The 22,273-nt window shown below is 63.9% G+C and overlaps 1 protein-coding gene across 1 annotated transcript; it reads left to right on the top strand.

Moving 5' to 3' along the window:
• Positions 1-6,434: 6,434 nt before the first annotated feature.
• EPS8L1 (EPS8 signaling adaptor L1) lies at positions 6,435-22,031 on the top strand. The gene is made up of 21 exons (XM_074937792.1): positions 6,435-6,630; positions 7,183-7,231; positions 7,513-7,547; positions 9,317-9,375; positions 10,317-10,469; positions 10,908-11,057; positions 12,243-12,325; positions 12,882-13,012; positions 13,242-13,285; positions 13,569-13,695; positions 14,250-14,338; positions 14,682-14,756; positions 15,360-15,508; positions 16,016-16,157; positions 16,514-16,542; positions 17,610-17,709; positions 18,258-18,407; positions 18,638-18,737; positions 19,310-19,472; positions 20,280-20,412; positions 20,686-22,031. Exons 2-21 carry the CDS (start codon positions 7,215-7,217, stop codon positions 20,770-20,772), a joined length of 2,016 nt encoding a protein of 671 aa, XP_074793893.1. The 5' UTR covers positions 6,435-6,630; positions 7,183-7,214; the 3' UTR covers positions 20,773-22,031.
• The last annotated feature ends 242 nt before the right edge of the window (positions 22,032-22,273 follow it).

The following is a 22,273-nucleotide window of genomic DNA, read 5'->3' as shown; positions in this document are numbered from 1 at the left end:
CAGTTTTCTGCCCCCTTCCTTAATGGGCCCCAAGCACTGCTCATCCACCCCTTGAAAAGGGGGTGGGGGGGTGCTTTGGACAGATGCAAGTGCAGAAAAAGCAGGGTTCAGACTCCCTTTAAAACCTGCCATGCAAAACGGATTTGTCCCCATTTGGCCCCAGAGCATGGTCTCCTGAAAAGTGTCCCCCCCACACACACACACAGTTTTCTGTGCCATACCACGCCTCCTGCTGAAATGTCCCTCTGAAATTTGTAGGGGAACCTCAAATTTCCATGCCATTACCCTCTCCCTCAGTTCAAAATCCCCCCCCAATACTGGGGGGACCCCTAAATTCTGTGCCATGCAACTGATTTCCCCCCTCAGCAAAAAACACGCCCCCAGATTCAGCCGGCATCCACAAATTTTCCAGGCTGTGCAACCATCTTCCCCCCCCCCCCCATACCTCAGCAAAATGAAAATCCCCATGAAGTTTGCAGAGGGGTCCCCCCCATGTATATGCCAGGCAACCGCTCTCCCCCCACCCACGACACCCCTGTGAACATATCTGTATATAAAGGAAAGTATTTTCTATACAGCGCCCTACCCCCCTCCCCGAAAGATACAACGTGTGCAATATGGCAAAGGAAATTCTATATATTGTATTTGTTTATTTTAGCAGCCCGGCTGCAGATCTTTAAAGCACAGGGATAGGGAAAAAAAATCTTAAAAAATGAAACCGTAAAAAAAAAAAAAATTTTAAAGCCCGCCCCGCTCCCTGCTGGCGTGTTTTTTTTAAAGGGCTCGGTTAGCCAGGGCGGGGGCTGGATGTGTGAATTACGGGGTGGTGCAGGTCCCGGGGGCGCTGCGCCCCTCTGTGGCTTCCTTTAGAGACTGCTGTGGTGGGCGGATTCCCGCAGCCGGGGCCACGCGGGCCCAGCCCACTTGCCCGCGGCCCCCGCCTGGTTATTCAGGGCAAAAGCGCCCCAGAGAAAACAGACCCTGAAAGGGTCTCTGGGCCCAGTCGGGGGGCTTCCATGTGGGGGCCTAGCACAAGCCCAATGAGTCTCTCAGATCAGGCTGCTTCTTTACCCCGGTTTGGGGGTCTGACACTGGGGCCTTTGAAATGAGTCTGTTCCACAGCGCCCACCACTTCAAAGATATGGGGGACACACCGGGGATTGCCGGGGGGCTGCTCCAACCGCGCCCCCCACGGACCCACAGGGGCATATAACCCTTGCTGGTACGCTGGGGCATAGAGGAGGGCCCATGGGCACTGGAGCGGCTGGCAACGCTGGGGGTAAGAGACAGACGTAGCCACATGCCAGAGGCCATTCTGGTCCCCACCCCATCTTAATCTATCAGTCCCCATTCCCCCAAGCCAGGGAGAGAACCCAGGAGTCCTGGCTCCAAGCCCCCCTGCTCTAACCACTAGACCCCACTCCCCTCCCAGATCTGTGGAAAGAACCCCAGGGTCCTGGCTCCCAGGCCCTGCTCTAACCACTAAACCCCACTCTCCGCCCAGGTCTGGGGAGAGAACCCAGGAGTCCGGGGCTGTGTGTGAATGGGGCCGGGGGGAGGAGGGGGGTGAGAGGCTGAAAGCTCTGTAACGATTCAAAGCCAGATCACCACCCTCCCCAGCTGCCGTTTTCCGTCTCCGCCTCTCGGGAAATGTCCCCGACCCCTTGGCAGTATTCTTTTGCTGGTGCAAGTGACGGTTGCTGGTGTCTCCCCGGAAAAACCGACGCGCCCTTCTCCCCCCCCAGCTCCGAGCCGCGCTCGGCTGACCGCTTGAAAGACTCGGGCCCGGAGCTGGTGGAGGTGGGAACAGCCGGCGGGGCTCTCAGGTTGGCAGAAGAAGGACGATTGTTCCCCGCGTCCAGCCGGGGGCGGAGAAGGAGGAAGCAGGAGTTTGCTGCCAGGGCGATATTTGGACCGACGTTCTGGCCCAGCTGGCCTGGTGTCCCTGGCGCTGGAGGGTTTTAAGAACCGGTTGGACCCGTGCCTGTCGGGAGGATAGGGGTTTATGGGGCCCTGCCTTGGCGCAGCCCCCCATCGTGCTCCCTCCTGGCCTGACATTTCTAGGACTGTTATGCCCCCATATAGCCCCCTGAAATTTCTCATGGCTCCCCAGGGGCTGGGCCTTTACCCCTTTCCTCCCCCCGGCGGCTCCACTTGGTCAGGTTGTGGGGGTGCCACCTCATTCTTTGTTGCTCCCAGACAGCCAGGCATCACGCACGCGCCCCACGTGTGTGCTGGCTGGCTCCCTTTCCCCCGCTGTGTTAACCACCGTGCAAAGCCGAGGGGGAAACTGAGGCACGGGGCAGGCTCATAAATGCATCACAGCAACTTCTCGCAGCAGCAGGCAAGTCGGACAAACGTCTCCCCCCCCCCCCCCCGGGGCAGGCCCCGGTCTGGCTCTGAGTCCACCAGCAGGGCAGCCGGGCGATACGCAAAACTGGTGCCTGACTTGGAGTTGGGCCAGGGCCGGGCCCTGCTTTTCACGGCGAGGGGGAAGAGCCCTTGGAGCCAGGATATTCCCCACACACACACACACAGGTGTTTACACACGGTATAAAATCGCCTCTTGGGTCAACTAAACCCTTTGCTTCCTGCAGGTGCCCTCTGCAGCCCTGGAATTTTGTGGCTTTCCTCTGCACCCAGAACTTCATAGGTGCACATGGGAACGGCCAGAGTGGGTCAGACCAAAGGTCCATCTGGCCCGGTATCCTGTCTGCCGACAGTGGCCAATGCCAGGTGCCCCACAGGAATGAACAGGACAGGGAATCATCACATGATCCATCCCGTCATCCATTCCCAGCTTCTGGCAAACAGAGGCTCGGGACACCATCCCTGCCCAGCCTGGCTAATAGCCATCGATGGACCCATCCTCCATGAACTTATCTAGTGCTTTTTTTGAACCCTGTTATAGTCTTGGCCTTTGCAACGTCTTCCAGCGAGGAGTTCCACAGGTTGACTGTGTGAAGAAACTTCCTTTTGTTTGTTTTAAACCTGCTGCCTGCTAATTTCATTGGGTGACCCCTAGTTCTTGTGTTATGAGGAGTAAAAAACACGCCCTGATTTACTTTCTACACGCACGTCATGATAGACCTCTGTTGTATCCCCCCTTAGGCATCTCTTTTCCAAGCTGAAAAGTCCCCATCTTACCAATCTCTCCTCATACGGACGCCCTTCCACACCCCTGATTATTGTAAGTGGAGTAGGGCAGTAGCTCCCCACCGGCTGGATGTTGTTCGATGTGATACAACAGTCCTGGTCTTGCTCCCGGATTGCGCTGGGTGCTGACCAAACACAGGACATGGAGCCTGCCCCAGCCCCGGCGAGTTTACATGCTCCGCTAAGGAAATGTCCCCCCTTGGCCTGCCGGGCCGTGGAGAAACCGGCGCTGAAAGGAATGAACATCGAGTCTGAAGCGAGGGAGGCCGGGCACCAAGAGGCTCAGGCCGGCCAGGGCCAAGAAATGGGGCAGAGACCCCCAAACCCAGGGGTGTCTCTTAGGCTTCGACTCCCCCCACCCAATACCAAGGGCAAACTAACCACGAAGGACCCAGCCATCCCCAGGGATGCTCCGGCCTGGCTGGCCACCTGGGCAAGCTGGACTAAGTGATCCACAGTCACTTGCCCCAATGAGCACAAAATATTCAGGTCGCTCCCTGTCCCGAGAGATCAGGCCCTGAGCCCGGGGCGGTTTGACGCGAAACCAGCACGGGCAGCTGGGCCGCTCGTAAACTCCCTGCAGATGTAACGAGGAGGACAAGGAAAGGAGTTAGTGGCTGCTTCAAGCCGGCGACGTGTCCACCCCACTGCTTACATCCATGGTTCCCAAAGGGGACAGTCTTGCAGCAAGGGGGCAGGGCTGAGCGTCCGTCAGGGGGACGCCGGGGGTCTCGGCGTCTGGCTCCCGCGAGAGTCCAAAGAGCAGCGAGCGAAGGATCGGCCGTTTTCGGGCCCTCGGCTTTTATGGCTTTCTTCCCAAATTGCAGCCCGGGGGCCGAGCCCGCTTGCACGTAGCCTGGGCCTGGGTGTGGCGGGTTATCCTGGGTGTGGCGGGGTACCCGCACGCAGCCGCTGGGACGTATGAATTCACGGGTGGGCAGGCGACGTTCGCTCCCCGGCAGGCCGGTTTCAGAACCCAGGGTTTCCCAGGGCGGGAGCGGACACGGAGCTAGCCCCGGGCCAGCAGGGGAGACGGGCATTTTGTAGAGTCTAAACGCACTGGGATAAGTCCAGGACCCACCTTAACTGGGCCAAGGCCCAGGGGAAACAGCCGGGTTTCAAGCAGTGAATGGGTCAGTGCTCAACTGAGGCCTAAAGCCTTGGGAAAAGCTGGCACCTTGTTGGCCACCGTCACACCCAGGAGCCCTGGCTCCCATCTATTCCCCTCCAAGAGCTGGGAGAGAACCCCGGAGTCCTGGCTCCCAGCCCCCCTGCTCTAACCGCGAGACCCCACTCCCCTTCCAGAGCCAGGGAGAGAACCCAGGTGTCCTGGCTCCCAGCCCCCTCCTGCTCTAACCACTAGACTCCATTCCCCTGCCAGCGCTGGGAGAGAAACCAGGAGTCCTGGCTCCCTGCCACCACAGTGAGTAGGCTCCCTGTCCAAAGGTGTTGCTAAAACAGTGCCCAGGCCCCCAGAACAAACACACCCTGACTCCTCACGCAGGTCAGCTCCAGCTGACGTAGCCTTGAACCTGCCACACCTGGATGTAAACTCCCGAGCCAGCCAGACCCGCCCTGCGGCCACCTTTGCCACCGAGCCCGTTCCGGCTCCTTCCCCCACCCGGCTCTTAGGTGTCACAGACGGAGCTGAAGCAGTCCCTCTGCAAGACAACAGTGTAGAACCCAGGCATCCTGACACCCAGCCCCCGCTGCTCTCGCCCGCTAGACCCCACTCCCCTCCCAGAGCCAGCCAGAGAACCCAGGCGTCCTGGCTCCCAGCCCCACCCTCTGCTCCAAAACCACTAGACCCCACCCCGCTCCGATATCAGAGCTGGGAGAGAACCCAGGAGTCCTGGCTGCGGGGTTAATGGCCAGCTGGGGGGGCCCTCTGCAGCAAACTGGGGGGGGGGGGGGAGTGAAAAGGTTAATACAGGCCAGGCTCGGGCCCGGGGATGGGGAGCGGAGCAGGACTGGGCCTCCCTCTGGGCCCACCAAAGCAAAGATGAGATAGGGAGGCACACTGGGCCAGGCAGGGAACTGAGGAGAGAACCTAGGAGTCCTGGACCCCTGCCCCAACCACTAGACCTCACTCCCCTTCCAGAGCCAGGCAAGAACCCAGGCGTCCTGGCTCACCCCCCCACCCCCCCACCCTCCCCAGAGTCTGTCTCTGTGACCAGTGGGTCGCTCTGGGCCAGGTCAGTTTCCCCCCAGGCTGGGCTGGGCTCCCGTTTCCCTCCATTGTTCTCCCCAGGTCCGGCTCCTAGGAATTCGATCCCGGTTCAACCAGTCCCAGCCCGGAGCTGCCTGGTCACTCTGACCCCGGCTGCGGGGAGCGGGGCGAGGGGTCAGCAGGGGGCACTGGGCTGCAGGGAGTGGGGCAGGGGGTCAGCGCTGGGTGCTGGGCTGTGGGGAGTGGGGCGGGGGGTTGGCAGGGGGTGGTGGGCTGCTGGGAGCAGCGTGGAGGCTCACTCCTGTGGCAGTCACTACTAGGCCAGGGGTCCCTGTATAAACAGCCCCTCTGCCCCACCCCAGAGGCAGCTGCACTGCCGGCCGTGGCAACTGACCTGCTGGGCCGGTATTTCCTGCTCCGTGCCCCGGTGCGGGAGGCACCCAGCTCTCGGCTCCGGCTCGGCCAGGGAGATACACCAGAGGCTGTTCTAGCCCCATCGCTGTAGCTGTCACTCTGTGCCGGAGCCACCAACCCCCTGCTCTGACCACTAGACCCCACTCCCCGCCCAGAGCCAGGGAGAGAACCCAGGAGTCCTGGCTCCCAGCCCCCCTGCTCTGACCACTAGACCCCACTCCCCGCCCAGAGCCAGGGAGAGAACCCAGGAGTCCTGGCTCCCAGCCCCCCTGCTCTGACCACTAGACCCCACTCCCCGCCCAGAGCCAGGGAGAGAACCCAGGAGTCCTGGCTCCCAGCCCCCCTGCTCTGACCACTAGACCCCACTCCCCGCCCAGAGCCAGGGAGAGAACCCAGGAGTCCGGGCTCCCAGCCCCCCTGCTCTGACCACTAGACCCCACTCCCCGCCCAGAGCCAGGGAGAGAACCCAGGAGTCCTGGCTCCCAGCCCCCCTGCTCTGACCACTAGACCCCACTCCCCGCCCAGAGCCAGGGAGAGAACCCAGGAGTCCGGGCTCCCAGCCCCCCCCCGCCCAGGGCTGAGGGGGCATTCTTTTGCGTCTTCACAGCTGGTTGAGCAGCTGGCGCGGGGACAAGGGGGTGGGAGGCCGGGGGGGCGGGGCCCACGGTTACCTGCCCAGGTATGCTGCGGGCGCGGCTGCTGGAGATCGCGCCACACATCTGTGCCCAGGTGACGGAGGGGAACGGACGGTTCCCTGGACACCGAAGAGCCGGATCTGGTGGGACTGAGGGGTGCCCCCCCCGTTGTCAGTATCTCCCCCCAACACACTTGAGATGCCTCTTTCTCCCACCCCTGGCAGGGCAACGTCCGAATAGCCGGCGAGAGATCAGGTAAGTGTGGGGTGGGGGGGTAGACTGGAGGGGGTGAGCCCAGCCCGCCAGGGATGGGGGGGCATGTGGGCTGAGGGGACAGCCACACCCCCCTTGGGACGTGGGGCTCCCCCCCATGGATGCGGGTTGCGGGTGGAGGGAAATAGTCTGTTCCCATGCCCTTGATAAACGGACCAGTTCCGCGTGGGGCGAAACACGGGAGGCGTGACGCGAGGGAGAGGCTGGCCCGTCCCGGACGCCTGGGTTCTCTCCCTGCTCTGGGAAGGGAGTGGGGGCCAGGGGTTAGAGCAGAGGGAAGCTGGGAGCCAGGACGCCTGGGTTCTCTCCCCGGCTCTGGGAAGGGAGTGGGGGCCAGGAGTTAGAGCAGAGGGAGGCTGGGAGCCAGGATGCCTGGGTTCTCTCCCCGGCTCTGGGAAGGGAGTGGGGGCCAGGGGTTAGAGCAGAGGGAGGCTGAGAAACAGGACGCCTGGGTTCTCTCCCCGGCTCTGCAGGGGGGAGGGTGCCACCCCCAGACTCTGTGAATGATTCTCTCCCTGTCTTTGAACTTCCAAGGTGAAGTGTGAATTGTGGATTCTGTCAACACCATGAGCTCCTCGGGCAGGTGAGTACGTGGTGGGGAGCCAGGACTCCTGGGTTCTCTCCCTGGCTGTGGAAGGGGAGGGGGGGCTAGTGGTTAGAGCAGGGGGGATTGGGAGCCAGGACTCCTGGGTTCTCTCCCTGGCTGTGGAAGGGGAGGGGGGGGCTAGTGGTTGGAGCAGAGGGGGGCTGGGAGCCAGGACTCCTGGGTTCTCTCCCTGACTCTTGGATGGGAGCGAGACCCCAGCAATCTGGCTCTGTTCTCCTGTTGTTTAATTTTCTCTTTCTCCTTCCCCCTTCCCGCAGCGAGGTCTTCAAGCCCAGTGCCAGGGAGATCTATGGTGAGTCTCTGGTGGGGGGCGAGCACAGACTGGGGGGGCAAGGGGAGGACTGGAGGATGGGGCGAGAGCAGCTGGGCTGCGTTATTATTGTAGGGTCTCTGGCAGGTCTTTGGGGAGCTGCTGTGTTGTCGGAGGGTCTCTCTGCTGGGCAAGGGCGTCAGGTGTGCTTGTTTGTTATTGTCGGGTCTCTATGGTGAGCCGTGGTGTTACTCTTGGGTCTCATGCTGGGCGGGGGGGGGTCCATGGGGCGGTGTTATTGTAGGGTCTCTGTGCTGGGCGGGGGGGGGGTCCATGGGGCGGTGTTATTGTAGGGTCTCTGTGCTGGGCGGGGGGGGCGTCCATGGGGTGGTGTTACTGTGGGGTCTCTGTGCTGGGCGGGGGGGGGCGTCCATGGGGCGGTGTTATTGTAGGGTCTCTGTGCTGGGCGGGGGGGGGGGGCGTCCATGGGGCGGTGTTATTGTAGGGTCTCTGTGCTGGGCGGGGGGGCGTCCATGGGGCGGTGTTATTGTAGGGTCTCTGTGCTGGGCGGGGGGGGGCGTCCATGGGGCGGTGTTATTGTAGGGTCTCTGTGCTGGGCGGGGGGGGCGTCCATGGGGCGGTGTTATTGTAGGGTCTCTGTGCTGGGCGGGGGGGGGCGTCCATGGGGCGGTGTTATTGTAGGGTCTCTGTGCTGGGCGGGGGGGGGCGTCCATGGGGCGGTGTTACTGTGGGGTCTCTGTGCTGGGCGGGGGGGGCGTCCATGGGGCGGTGTTATTGTAGGGTCTCTGTGCTGGGCGGGGGGGGCGTCCATGGGGCGGTGTTATTGTAGGGTCTCTGTGCTGGGCGGGGGGGGGCGTCCATGGGGCGGTGTTACTGTGGGGTCTCTGTGCTGGGCAGGGGGGGCGTCCATGGGGCGGTGTTATTGTAGGGTCTCTGCTGGGCCGCAGTGTTACTGTCGGGTCTCATGCTGACCCCGCTGGCTGCAGTCGCTGCGTTTCCTCCGGCACTCGGGGTGGCGCAGTCCAGAGGCCGACCTGGCAAAAGTCCAAAAGGAAATAAAGTGCTTGAACCCCCCCCTGCCCCCCCCCCGCCTTCTCCTCTGGTCTGAGCACCAGGACCTGCCCCCCCGACCCCGCCCAAGGAGGGAAACCGAAAGAGAAACCGAGAGGGAGGCCCAGGTTGGAGCCAAAGAGGGTGGGGGGTCCTGCTAATCCCCAGCTGCAGTCACCAAACTGGTTTCCCCAGGGCATGCTGGGAAAGTCACTCCCTGCCCTGGGGCCGGATGGGAGCCGGCGCCCCCTGGAGGGGTCAGGCCCCGCGCCCCATTCCCTGCCCCCCTGAGCCAGCCAGTCCCCGCCCTGGGGCAGGATGGGAGCCGGCGCCCCCTAGAGGGGAAAGGCCCCTTGCCCCATTCCCCACCCCCCTGAGCCAGCCAGTCCCCGCCCTGGGGCAGGATGGGAGCCGGCGCCCCCTAGAGGGGAAAGGCCCCTTACCCCATTCCCCACCCCCCTGAGCCAGCCAGTCCCCGCCCTGGGGCAGGATGGGAGTCGGCGCCCCCTAGAGGGGAAAGGCCCCTTGCCCCATTCCCCACCCCCCTGAGCCAGCCAGTCCCCGCCCTGGGGCAGGATGGGAGCCGGCACCCCCTAGAGGGGAAAGGCCCTGTGCCCCGTTCCCCACCCCCCTGAGCCAGCCAGTCCCCGCCCTGGGGCAGGATAGGAGCTGGCGCCCTCTAGAGGGGACAGGCCCCGGGCCCCAGGCCCCCTTTATAATTTCCCCATCTCTTTTCACAGAGCAAAGGAAGAAATATTCCAACTTCATTATGGCCGACGTCTCCCAATACACCGTCAAGGTGAGCCTGGGGCTCTGGGGGTGCATTTTGGGGGGGAAGCAAGGGTTGGGGTCACACGGGCCCCACTAGGGAGAGGGTAACTAGGGGGCCCCAGCCCCGATCTGGCCCCAGGGCGGGAACTGGCTGTCTGGTGGTGGTGGTGGGGGGATGGGGCAGGGCTCCAAAGGGGGGTGTTAAGGGCCGCAGGGGGCAGTCCTGGCTGGGGGGATAGGTGTTAGGGTTTGTTTGGAGGAAAGGGGCTTCGGGGCTGGGTGCGGCTGGGGCTGCATGGGAGTGTGTTGGGTGCCTGGGAGGTGTGTGGGGGGAACTGCCTAGGGGGTGTTGGGCCCAGGGGGCTGGGGAGAAGGGTGTTGGGAGCCTGGGGAGGGCTGTGGGGATTGGGGGCTGCCTAGGGGGCATTGGGCCTGGGGGGCTGGGGAGAGGGGTATTGGGAGCCTGGGGGGTCTGTGGGCTGTGGGGATTGGGGGGAGGCTGGGGAGAGGAGTGTTGGGAGCCTGGGGAGGGCTGTGGGGATCGGGGGGGCTGCCTAGGGGGCGTTGGGCCAGGGGGGCTGGGGAGAGGGGTATTGGGAGTCTGGGGGGTCTGTGGGCTGTGGGGATCGGGGGGGGTCGGGAGCCTGGGGGGGCTGTGGGGATTGGGGGGGCAGCCTAGGTGGCGTTGGGCCTGGGGGACTGGGGAGAGGGGTGTTGGGAGCCTGGGGGGTCTGTGGGGATAGGGGGGGCAGCCTAGGGGGCGTTGGGCCTGGGGGACTGGGGAGAGGGGTGTTGGGAGCCTTGGGGGGCTGTGGGGATCGGGGGGGGACTGCCTAAGGGGCGTTGGGACTGGGGAGAGGGGTGTTGGGAGCCTGGGGGGGCTGTGGGGATCGGGGGGGGCTGCCTAGGGGGCGTTGGGCCTGGGGGCTGCATGGGGGCGGCTCTGGGCTCACCCCTGCCTCCCCCCAGCACCTGGTGATGTTCCCGGTGCGGGAGGCGGTGGAGCTGGAGGATGCCGTGCGCAGAGTGGCCGCCATGGAGGCCCAGGACCAGGTCTGGGCCCAGGAGATGCTGCTGCAGGTCACTGGGTCGGCCATCAGGCTGCTCGACATCCACTCCAAGGTATGTGTGTGTGTGTCGGGGGGCTGGGGCTGGGGGAAGGGCTGGGGGTGCCGGGCCGGCCGTGACTCTGTCGCCCCCCGCAGGAGGAGCTGGAGAGCTACGGGCTGGGTCTGGGGCCGCTGGGTCCGGGGGTGTCTGGCGGGGGCGCTGGGTCTGGGGGCACTGGGTCCGGGGGTGTTTCTGGGGGTGTCGGACCGGCCGTGACTCTGTCGCCCCCTGCAGGAGGAGCTGGAGAGCTATGGGCTGGCGGGGGCGCTGGGTCTGGGGCCGCTGGGTCCGGGGGTGTTTCTGGGGGTGTCGGGCTGGCCGTGACTCTGTTACCCCCCGCAGGAGGAGCTGGAGAGCTACGGGCTGGCGGGGGCGCTGGGTCTGGGGGCGCTGGGTCCGGGGGTGTTTCTGGGGGTGTCGGGCTGGCCGTGACTCTGTCGCCCCCCGCAGGAGGAGCTGGAGAACTACGGGCTGGCGGGGGTCCTGCGCTGCGAGGCCGTGCTGCCCAGCGCCCGCACCCGCTCCCTGCTGCTCCTCGCGTGCCAGGAGCCCCAGCAGACCCAGCCCGACGTCCACTTCTTCCAGTGCACCCACATCGGGGTGAGGAGCCGCCCTCGGGGACTGCGGGGGGGAGGGAGGGACCCTCGCCCGAACGCCTGGGTTCCTAGTCTGCCCAGGGGGTCCTGCCTCTTTAAGTGCCACTGGGTCTGCCCTCTTTGGTTGACATAACTAGCCCCGCCCTTTTCACTTGAACACATTGGCCCCACCCCTTTGCAGCCGGACTCCTGGGTTCCTCCTCTGGGGATGCTCCCACCATGCGCCCGCTGCCTTTATAGGGCACTGGGATCCACTGGTCCCGCCTATATGGTGACATCACTAGCCCCACCCCCTTTTTTGCTGCCCTGGCGTTCACCCGGACTCCTGGGTTGCCTTTGAACAGCCCTGGGCAGTGATAGCTCCACCCCTTTTTTGCATCATGCCCCCGGGCTCCACCACTGCCCCTGGGGACAAGCGTTCATGGGCCAATCAGGATATGGCTCCCACATGGCAGGAAGTCCCGCCTTCTGATGGGAGGGACTTCCATGTGGCATCAGCCAATCAGCTTCCAGAGCCACAATCTCCACTGCGAAAAGTCCCGCCTTCCAGCCAGTGTGAGGAACTTCCAGGCAGCGTCAGCCAATCAACTTCTTGAGCCAGGACATCACAGCAAGTCCCTCCTTTTGGGAGGGGGACGGGACTTCAATGTGGCAGCAGCCAATCAACTTCTTAGGACTGTAGTGTCCAATGGAGGAAGTCCCGTCTTCCAATGGGAGGGATTTCTCTGCTGCATTAGCCATTCAGCTTCAAAGGGCCTTGGATGCATTCCAGGAAGTCCCGCCTCCCCATGGAGGATTGACAGCTGTTGACCCCTCCCTCTAGTGGGGAAGTGGGGGTCTGGCTCTGGGGGAAGGTGGGGCTCTTTTCCCTAGAGGGGAAAATGCTGTTGTGTCTTCTCCAGTCCCCATGCCAAGGGGGCCGGCCACCCTGAGGCATGCTGGGTGGCAGGCTGCAAAAGCAGGGTGTTCTGATCTGGCTGGCACGGACCCACACAAGGGGGTTCCCGCTATCCTGCCCCCCCCCCTTGGATCAGACCCACGGGCCCATCTACCCTGGTATCCCGCCCCCTCCCTGCCCCCTGGATCAGACCCGTAGACCTGTCTACCCTGGTATCCCACCCCCTTCAGGACAAACTCATGGGCCCATCTACCCCGGTATCTGACCTGTACGGTTCCCCCCACCCCGCAGGCAGAGCTGATCCGGGACGACATTAACAGTGCCCTGCTGGACTTCAAATCGGGGAGCAACGCTCAGAGGAAAGAGGCGCTCAGGTGGGGCAGGACCCTGGAGTCTGGGGGACTTTGGCTGGGCGGGTGCACTGGGGGGAACCCCAGGAAGTGTGGGGGGGCCATATTGGGGTGGGATGCGGGGTGCAGGCGCTCTGGCCTGGATGCAGGATGTACAGGGGGACCTTGGGGTGAAGTGGAAGCCCGATGTGGGGGGTCATTGGAGGAGTTCTGGGGTGGCTAAAATAAAGGAGGGACTCCACAGTGGGTGGGGGTCATGGGGTGGACCAGAGCGGTGAGGTTATGGGGGGGCCACTCAGAGACATGAGGAGGAGCAAATAGGCGTGGGGTTACGGGGGGTCCAGAGGGGGTGAAAGGGGGACCCCCACATGGGCTGCTGGAAGTTGGGGGGGGAGAAAGAGGAAGGGGGGGTGACAGGGGCAGCCTCCAGGAGAGATGGGACTAGAGGGGTGTAGGGGGACCCCCTCTAGGCTGGGGGTGATGGGGCAGGCTGGGGAGCCAGGGGGTGGGTGGGGGCTCAGGTATATTTTTGGGTGTCTCCCATCCCCGCCCATCAATCTGCACCCCATATCCTTCACAGAAAGAACCAGGAGAAGATGCAGAATGGGACACCACCGGTCCTGGAGGGGACAGGCTCCTGGCCCCCAACCCCCCGCAGGAAGGTGGTGATCACCCCGAATGAGAAGGAGGCGCAGAGTCAGAGAGATGCAGGTGTGTGTGTTGGGGGCGGCGGGGGCAGAGCCAGGGAGATAACCCAGGAGTCCTGGCTCCCAGCCCCCACCCAACCACTAGACCCCACTCCCCCTCCCCCCCCGAGCTGGGGAGGAACCCAGGAGTCCAGGCTCCCCTCCCCCCCCTGCTCTAACCACTAGCCCCCACTCCCCTCCCCGAGCCTGGGGAGAACCCAGGAGTCCTGACCCCCTGTTCTTTCTGCCCCCAGCTGATCCCTTGGACCCAGGCAGGCTGTGGATTGAGTGTGATGTGGTGAGTTTGGCTGGGGGGCGGGATTTGGGGGTATTGGGGGTTAGGGTACAAGGGATGGGGTGTTGGGGGGCTGGGGGGCAGTAGGGGGAGAGGAGATTGGGGGGGTGAGGGATGAGGTGGGGCTGAGGTTTCATGGTCACCCCATCCCCTGGTGGGGGGGCGAGGGGGGATGATCTGCTGCAGCCCTGCCCCCCGAGCTGGCAGAGACTTGGGGGTGGGGGCTCTGGGGGCTGCGCAGAGGGGCCCCCTCCGCTCACCCCCAGCCCCCCGCTCCCCCCCCCAGGAGCTGTTGAACCGGGTCTTCGACGACATCGAAGCTTTCATGGCCAAACTGCAGAAATCGGCAGAGGCCTCGCGGGTCCTGGAGCAGCTGAAACAGTCCAGTCGGGGGCACCGCCGCCAGCCGGGGGGTGAGAGACCTCGAGACCCCCCCCGTCTGCCCCCCAAGACCTCCTGTCTCCCCCCACCCCCTCCTGCCCCCAAATGCCCCCCCCACTGGGAACCGCCCATGCCCCGGGGGCGCCACCACTGGCCGGGGGGTGAGAGATCCCAAGACCCCCGTGGCTACCCCCCAAGACCTCACGTCTCCTCCTGCCCCCTTGCACCCCTATGCGCCCCCCTACTGGTAACAGCCCATGCCCAGGGGCGCCGCCACCAGCCAGGGGGTGAGACTCCCCGAGACCCCCCCCTCCCATCTGCCTCCCACCCCCTCCTGCCCCCCATACACCCGCCACTGGGAACCGTCCGTGCCAGGGGGCGCTGCCAGGAGCTGGGGGTGAGAGAGAGACCCCTCTGCCCCCCGAGATCTCCCCTGTCTGCCCCACCAATACACCCCCTACTTGGAATTGCCCGTTGCAGGGGACGCCCTAGGGCTGAGCTTCCTCCCACCTTCCTCCGCAGCCCCCCTCGGACACCCCTTCCCCCCCCCCACCAGCACCAGGTTAACCCTTTCCTCCCCGTGCAGAGGGGCTGCTGACCCTACGGGCCAGGCCACCCACCATGGAAGAGTTCGAGGACGCCCTGGCCAAGATGAAATATTCCTTCAGCCTCCTGGTGAGTGACCGCTGGGGAGGAGGGAACGCGGCCCTGTATCTCCACCCCATAACGGGGACCCCCATTTGCGCCCTCCCCTCCCCCGAGCCGGGGATGGGACCCAGGAGTCCTGGCTCCTAGCGTTCCTTCCCCCGATTCTAATCGACTAATGCCCACTCCCCTCCCAGAACCAGGCGTAGAACCCAGGAGTCCTGGCTCCCAGCCCCCCCTGCTCTAACCACTGGACCGCCCTCCCTAGTGAAAGAACCCAGGAATCCGGTCACTCTCCCTCCCCCTCCCTGTCTGCAATTTGTGGGGTTCACTGACCAGAGTGGGGGGTCTCGCTCCCTCTCCCTCTCCCCAGGCAAGACTCCAGTCAAACATCTTGAATCCCACTTCGGAGGAGCTGGTTCACTTCCTGTTTGGCCCTCTGAAAATGGTGACTGGGGGGTTGGGGGGCAGAAGTGGGGGGGGGGCTGCCATAGCCCCAGCTGTGGGGCTTGGAATTGCCAGTGCTGGGGTTGGGCGGGGGGAAGGGAGGGGCCTGTGGGAGCTGGGATTGGGGGGAATGACCCTGGCTTGGAGGGAGCCTGGGGGATCTGAAGTGGCCAGGGGCGGGACTGGAGGGGTTGGGGGGAAGATGGGATCCCACCTGGGTGTTTGGGGGCTCTGAGCTGGGGCGGGGTAGGAGAGGAGGGGACCACAGGGTCTGGAGTTGTGGGGATCTGGGTGTGGGAGGATTGGGAGAGGGATCCCACCATGGGGGGAGCTGGAGGTGGTGAAGGAGGGATCCCAGCTGGGGGGGCAGCTCCAGGAGGGGTGTGGTTGGAGGGGGGGCAGTTGGTGTCTCCTTGGAAGGGCTGGGGGGTGGGAGTGGGGATCTGGGGGTCTGCAGGGGACGGAAGGGGAGATAGTGGGAGGCTGGAAGGGGCAGAGCTATGGCTATGTATCCCAGTGGGGAGTCTCTTGCTGGCCCTGGTCAAGGGGGGCTGGGATCCGGGGGTCTCTCTCACCTCTCCCTGTTCCCTCCCCCCGCCCCGAGATGGTGGAGTCATCGGGGGGGCCAGAGTTTGCCAGCGAGATCCGCTCCCCCATGCTGACCCGGGAGGCCGTCACCCTGCTGCGGGGCTGCCTGGGGGCCCAGAAGGCCGAGCTGTGGGGCTCGCTGGGTGACAACTGGACCTGGCCCCGGTACTTCGCTCACCCTGGGGCTAGTGGGGCGGGCCGCGGGGGGCAGAGCTGGGGCACTGCTTTTGGTTCTCCATAGTCTCTGCCCGTGATTGAACCCGACTCTGCCAGGCCTGGGCTCTGCCCCAGGTTCCTTGATTTCCCCCCTTCCCGTGATTCCACTGATTTGCCACCCACGAGTCTGTGATTTTCACCCATGATTGTTGCCCAAGGTTCCTTCATTTTCACCCACGGTTCAGCGATTTTTCACCCATGATTGTTGCCTGTCATTCCTTGATTTCTCCCCCATGATTCCACCGTTTGCCCAGGGTTTCCACCCGTGATTGTTGCCCACAGAGCCGTGATTTTTGCCCTGGATTCTGTGATTTTCCCCCCCCCCCCCACCCATGATGGTTGCCCCGGGTTCCATGATTTTCACCCCCCCCCTCCATTTCTGCCCGTTGATTTCTGCCCACCATTCCCGGAGGTCGCCCTGGTTCCAGCCATCCGTGGGTCTGTCTCTCCGCACAGGGTGGAGTTCCCCAGGGACTACGCCGTCCCGTACACCCCGACCTTCCAAAGTGGCTGGGCACCGCCGCCCCGGGGCCCCGACGGGCAGCCCTGGGAGGATCCAGTGGAGACCCAGCACCGGCATGAAGCACGCCGGGCAGAGGTGACGGACATGGGGGAGAGGCGACCCCTCATCCGATGAGGGGAGTGTGGGGTGAGGGAAAGGATGGGGTGGGGAGGAGGCAGGTGTGTGTGGGGGGGAGGGGAAGGGGCTTATAAATGGGGTGTGGTTGGGGGGATGGGAGCAGGAATGTGGGGTGTGGAGGGAGGGTGCTGGTCGGGGGGAAGGGTGGGGATTGGGGGGCACAGTGGGGGGAGGGGGTGACTAGGAAATGAGTGTAAGAGAGATCAGAGGGTGGGAGGTGGGGGCAGAGGGCTGGGGGGTGCAGTGGGGTACGGGGGTCACAGCAAGGAGGTCGCTCCCCCCCCACTCACTCCATCCCCCCCTTCTTTCTGCAGCAATCAGCTCCTCCAATTGAAGCCAAAGGGTACGTATCTCCCCAGTCCGTGCCCCCCCCCCGCACACTGCCCCAGTCCCTCAAAGCTGTCCCTACCCCCTTGCATGGGGGCAGGTGGGAGTGGGGTGCTGGGGCTCAGAGAGGTCTGTGGGGGGAAGGGGCTCGGTGCAGGGAGGTTGGGGGGGTGTCCCAGAGTGGGAGGGGGATAGGGAGGAAGGAGCTGAGGTTGGGGGGGGGGGCTGAGGGGGGCATTTGAGCTGAGGAACCTAAAAAGGCCTTTTCTTTGTTTTCTCTCTTTGTTTCTCTTTGTCTGTGTGTGGGGGGGGCAGGTGGGTTCGGTGGTGAGGGGGGCGGGGGAAGGTTAGGGGGTGGGAGGGAGGCTGGGGGGCAGAGGGGTTTGGGGGGCTGGCTTGGGGGTGTAAGGTGGTTATGGGGAGGGAGGGGATTCAGGCTGGAGGGGTTAGATGGATGGGGTGAGGGAGGGGGCAGTGGAGGGGGTGAGATAGGTGGGGTTAGGGTTTGGTTGGGGGGCAGGGAGGGAGTTAGATATTGGGGGGGCAGGGGAGTGGGGGGGGCACATAGGACCCTAGGTCTCAGTGAGGGGCTGGTGACTGGGAAGGGGACACACCGGGGGGGCATAGGGTGGGGAGGGCTGCCCCAGATGTCATAGCGGGGGGCCACTTGATGGGGATAGAGAGGAAGGAGGGAACGAAACAGGAAGACATCGGAGGAGAGAGAGCCCGTCCTGCCAGCGCCCCACCCCCCCCAGCAGCCCAGCCAAGGTAGGGAGTTGGGGGGAGGACTTGGGGGGGGCATAGACCTTTCTCCCTCCTTCCCCCTGATCCCTGCATGGGCTTGGCTGCTGGGGGTGCCCCTGCCCTGTCCCCCCCTGCACTGCGGGATGCGATCCCTCGGGCCCCGGCGCGGTGCAGACGCTTTGACTTTGCAGCATGTGTATGGCGGGGGGGGGGGAATAAGGGACAATCCCACCCTAAGCTGGGGAGAGAACCCAGGAGTCCTGGCTCCCAGCCCCCCCCCCCGCTCTCACCACTAGACCCCACTCCCCCTGACCCAGTTTTCTTCCCCTCTCCCCCCAGCCATAGACATACAGAAGAATGCAGGCTGGTGAGCTGCAAGTACGACTTTGTAGCCAGGAACAGCAACGAGCTGTCTGTCCCGCAGGGGGAGGTTCTGGAGGTGAGTCTGTCTGTGGGTTTCCCTAGCTGGGGCCACTGCTGTGGGGAAGCTTGCAGCACTGAGGCACTGCTGGGGTGGGGCGGGGGGGAAGTGCACAACATCAGGGGTCCCTGGCTGGGGGCACCACTGGGGGGGAAGCTCACAGCACCGGGGCACTGCTGGGAGAAGTGCGCAGCATCAGGGATCCCTGGCTGTGGGCACTGCTGGGGAAAAGCTCACAGTGCCAGGGCACTGTTTGGGGGGAAGCTTGCAGCACTGTGGCACTGCTGGGGGGAAGTTTGCAGCATCAGGGATCCCCAGCTGGGAGCTCTGCTGGGGGGAAGCTCACAGCGCTGGGGCACTGCTGGGGGGAAGTGCACAACATCAGGGATCCCCAGCTGGGGGCACTGCTGGGGGGAAGCTCACAGCGCTGGGGCACTGCTGGGGGGAAGTGCGTAACATCAGGGGTCCCCGGCTGGGGGCACTGCTGCAGGGAAGCTCGCAGCGCTGGGGCACACCTCCCCGCCCTGGCCGGGACTGTGCCCGTGGCTCAGCGTCTCTCCCTCCAGGTGCTGGACAACTCCAAGAAGTGGTGGAAGGTTCAGAACCGCTCTGGCCAGCAAGGCTACGTCCCCTTCAACATCCTCAGCCCCCTCCCGGGCCCCCAGAACCGCGGCCCGGGCAACCTGCTCAACAGCCCTGGCCAGGCCCGAGCCCCGGTGAGCCCAGCAATACGGGAGTGGAGAATTCGACCTCTCGGGGGCGCTGGCTCTCACCTGGCCCCAGGGCAGGGACTGGCTGGCTCAGGGGGGCAGGGAGTGGGGCTCGGGGCCTGTCCCCTTTAGGGGGTGCTGGCTCCCACCTGGCCCCAGGGTGGGGACTGGCTGGCTCAGGGGGGCGGGGCTATGGGGCACTAATATTTCTTCCCCCTGCCTCCGATCCTGACTAGGAACCCCCAGGCCTGCCAGCTCCGAAGAAAAAGGTCTCGGCCCCGAACGGGACCCAGTGCAACGGCTGCGAGGGGCTTGGCCTAGACCCCAATGAGAGAGGTAAGGAGCCCTCTATATGTGAGGGGAGAGGGGCAGTACCCCATGGAGACCCCAGGACCTGCCCCTTCTGTGTGTGGGGGGGAATGGGATCCCCCATAGAGACCCCAGGCTCCACCCCTTGTGTGTGTGTGTGGGGAGGAGGGGAGAGTACCCCCTTAGAGATCTCATGCCTTGCCCCTCATAGCTTCCCCATGGTGACCCCGCCCTTTATATGAGGGGGGAGGAGGTGTGTGCCCTATGGGAGGCCCTGCCCCCTGTGTGTGGGGAGGACGTGGGGGGGGCTCCCCAGGCCCCGCCCCCTATGTGTAGAGAGGACGGGGGGTATTGCAGCGGGGGGTCCCTGGGCTCCACCCCCTGTGTGTGGGGAGGAGGGGGAGCTATCCCAGAGGGGGTCCCCAGGCCCCACCTACTATGTGTGGGGAGGAGGGGGGCTATCCCAGAGGGGGTCCCCAAGCCCCGCCCCCTCTGTGTGGGGAGGAGGGGGGTTATCCTGGGGGGCTCCTCAGGCCCCGCCCCCTGGGTGGGTGGCCTCTCCCGGTGCATGCTGGGTAACGGGCGGCTCTGTCCCGCAGAGCGGCTGAACGAGGAGCTGCTGCAGCACCTGGCGGCCGGCCGGGGCAGCCCCGCCAAGCCCTTCCGGGTGCAGCGGGCTCTGGACACGGATATGCCGCTGGACCACGACTCCCACCCCGGCCAGGTCCAGGCCTGGCTGGAGGCCAAGGGGTTCGAGCCCCTGTGAGTGGGCATCGGGCCCCGGGATGGGCGCGGGCACATGGGCGCGCCCTAATTGGCTAGCTTGATACCTCTCTGCTTCCCCATTGGCTGGCTTGGCACCTCCTGGTTTCTGATTGACGGGGGCATCCCGCCAGCCTCTACTTGCCTATCTCCACTCTGATTGGCTGGCTAGGCAGCTCCCGGCTTCTGATTGGTTGGGGGGAAGGGCTGTGACATTGCGGCTGTCAGGCACATCCTTTCTCTCTCCTCTGATTGGTTGGTCTGGAGCCTCGTGGCTTCTGATTGGCTCGTGGAACTCACAAACACCCCTCCCCCCGTGATTGCTTGAATCAACTTTTCTCTCCGCTCTGATTGGCTGGTTCTTGCCTGCTGGAGGAGCCCACTTGTCCTCTTGCTGCTCCCTGATTGGTGGCAGCTCACAACCGCCACCTGCGATTGGTCGGCTGGAGCCCAGGTGAGCCGCGATTGGGTGGTGCCTTCCCGTGGAATCCTTCATGATCGCATTTAATTGGGCCGCCAGGGAAGCGGCAAATAACTAATTGAACCAATCAGAAAAGAGGATGGGGGGGCATTAACCAATCACGTGGCAGCTATGGGGTGGATGTGTGGTGCTGTTTAAAGTTATTGTTGCCTCGGCATCCACCAGCATCATGGCTGGGGGCACTGCCGGGGAGGAAGCTCGCAGCACTGGGAGGGTCACTGGCTGGGGGCACTGCGGGGGGAAGCTCGCAGTGCTGGGAAGGGGGGTAATCAGTGGGAGGGGGCTCCGTGGTGCAATGGGCCTGACTGCCCCCTCTGCCCCCGCAGGACGGTGAGCACCCTGGGGGTGCTAAATGGGTCTCAGCTCTTCTCGCTGTCCAAAGCCGAGTTCCAGGCCGTCAGCCCCGAGGAAGGAGCCAGAGTCTACAGCCAGGTCACCGTACACAAGGCCATGCTGGAGGTACCACGATCTGCCCCCTCCCACCTGCCCCCCCCACCAGGACTCCTGGGTTCTCTTTCTGGCTTGGGGAGGGGACTGGGGTCTAGTGGTTGGAGCAGCGGGGAGCTGGGAGCCAGGACTCCTGGGTTCTCTGCCCAGCTCTGGGAGGGGACTGGGGTCTAGTGGTTAGAGCAGGGCGGGGACTGGGAGCCAGGACTCCTGGGTTCTCTCCCGGCTCGGGGAGGGGGCCGCTTGTATTTAGGGCCATGACTAACACAGTCTTTGCCCTTCCAGGACTTTAGGAAAACCTCCGAACTGGAAGCTGTGATGGAGAAACGGAAGAGGAAATTGGAGGGCGAGACAGAAGCCTCCTGCTCGTGAGGAAGCCAAGGACACGGTGCCCCCCAAGCTGGCAGAGCTCCCCCTACTGGCGAGGGTGCTTCTTGGGGGGGCCTCGCCCACCGGACCCCCCCCAACTGTCTGCGAGGGTGTCTCCCCAAACTAGACACACTAAGGACCTTGGCAGGGGCATAGATTTCTTGGCTACCACCCGCTCCATTGGGGCTACCATGCCTCTTAACGGAACAGCCCCCAGCACATTTGTGCTGCTCATTCCAGTTTCCTACCTCTGGGCGTCTCTTTGTTGTTGTTTTTTTTCACTTCCACAATTTATTTAAGAAAGGGGGCAAACATTAAAATGTAGCCCCCTCCCTTGCCCCTCCCAAATGGTATGACCTCCTTTGTCCACAATCCCCCCTCCGGTCCCCCCTAAGTGGTACAACTCCTATACTCCAGCCCCCCCCATGGTATAATCTCCAACATCCCCTTTTCCTCTCAAGTGGTATATCCCCCCCATGGTACAACCTTCACTACCGCCACCCCTGTTTTCTCTCAATTGGTATGTACCCTATTCTCCACAATCCTCCCCCCATTTCCACCTAAACGGTATGACTCCCCAGCCTTAGAAACCCCCCATTGCCCCCTAAATGGTACAGTCTCATTCTCCACAGTGCCCCTCCATGTCCCCCTGTGAAATGATATGACCCCCCCCTCATTGTTCAGTCCCCACCAGCGGACCGAATCCACCCGCCTCCTGTTCTGATTGGTGCAGACCTGGGGCTAGGTGGCGCAGCAGGGAATCAGAAGAGCTCATTGCATGCAGTACGCCCTGCGGCCACCGGGGGGGGGGGACACTGCGCTAGTCAGCGCTGCAGAGCCGCCAGCCCTAAGGTTGCTTAACAGTTTCCATTCCCAGCCCCCTTTTTGGGGGGGCTGCGTATAATTCAGCCAAACCATAGCTGCCGGGGTTGACATTTCCCAGGCTCCATCTCTGCAGCAGGTGGGGTTGGGTGGGGGTGGCGGGTGTTCGGGGCGAATTGGTTCAGCCGTTTTCGAGAGAGAGGCTGACAGAGGGGAGACATACACGTTCAGATGCAGCCCGCTGGGCACCATGATGCGGTTGGAAGGCCCAATTCCACACCTCTATGTGCCCTTTGGGGCCACTCGGCTCCTTGCTGGGGGGGGGGAAGCAATGAATTGTGGGAAATGTTGACCCTTCGGGGCCTTTTCACAAGTGCAATATTTATACTGGGTGATGAATCTGGGTAGCGTTTCTCTTGTGTGAATAAAACATGGTGCAACGGGGAGGCTCGTGTGTGGTCTGAGTTATGAGGCACGTCAGCCGGAGAGCGGGGCCGACACTGCGCCGAGAGGGGAAGAGCCCCGTTCCCTGCCCCCCGAGCCAGCCAGTCCCTGCCCTGGCGCTGGATGGGAGCCGGCGCCCCCTAGAGGGGAAAAGCCCCATTCCCAGCCCCCCTGAGCCAGCCGGTCCCCACCCTGGGGCTGGATGGCAGCCGGCGCCCCCTGGAGGGGAAAGGCCCTG

This window comes from Natator depressus, chromosome 23 (assembly GCF_965152275.1).
Source record: "Natator depressus isolate rNatDep1 chromosome 23, rNatDep2.hap1, whole genome shotgun sequence".
Lineage (NCBI taxonomy): Eukaryota > Metazoa > Chordata > Testudines > Cheloniidae > Natator > Natator depressus.
The sequence above is the reverse complement of the archived record's forward strand: the minus strand, read 5'-3'. Positions and strand labels throughout refer to the sequence as shown.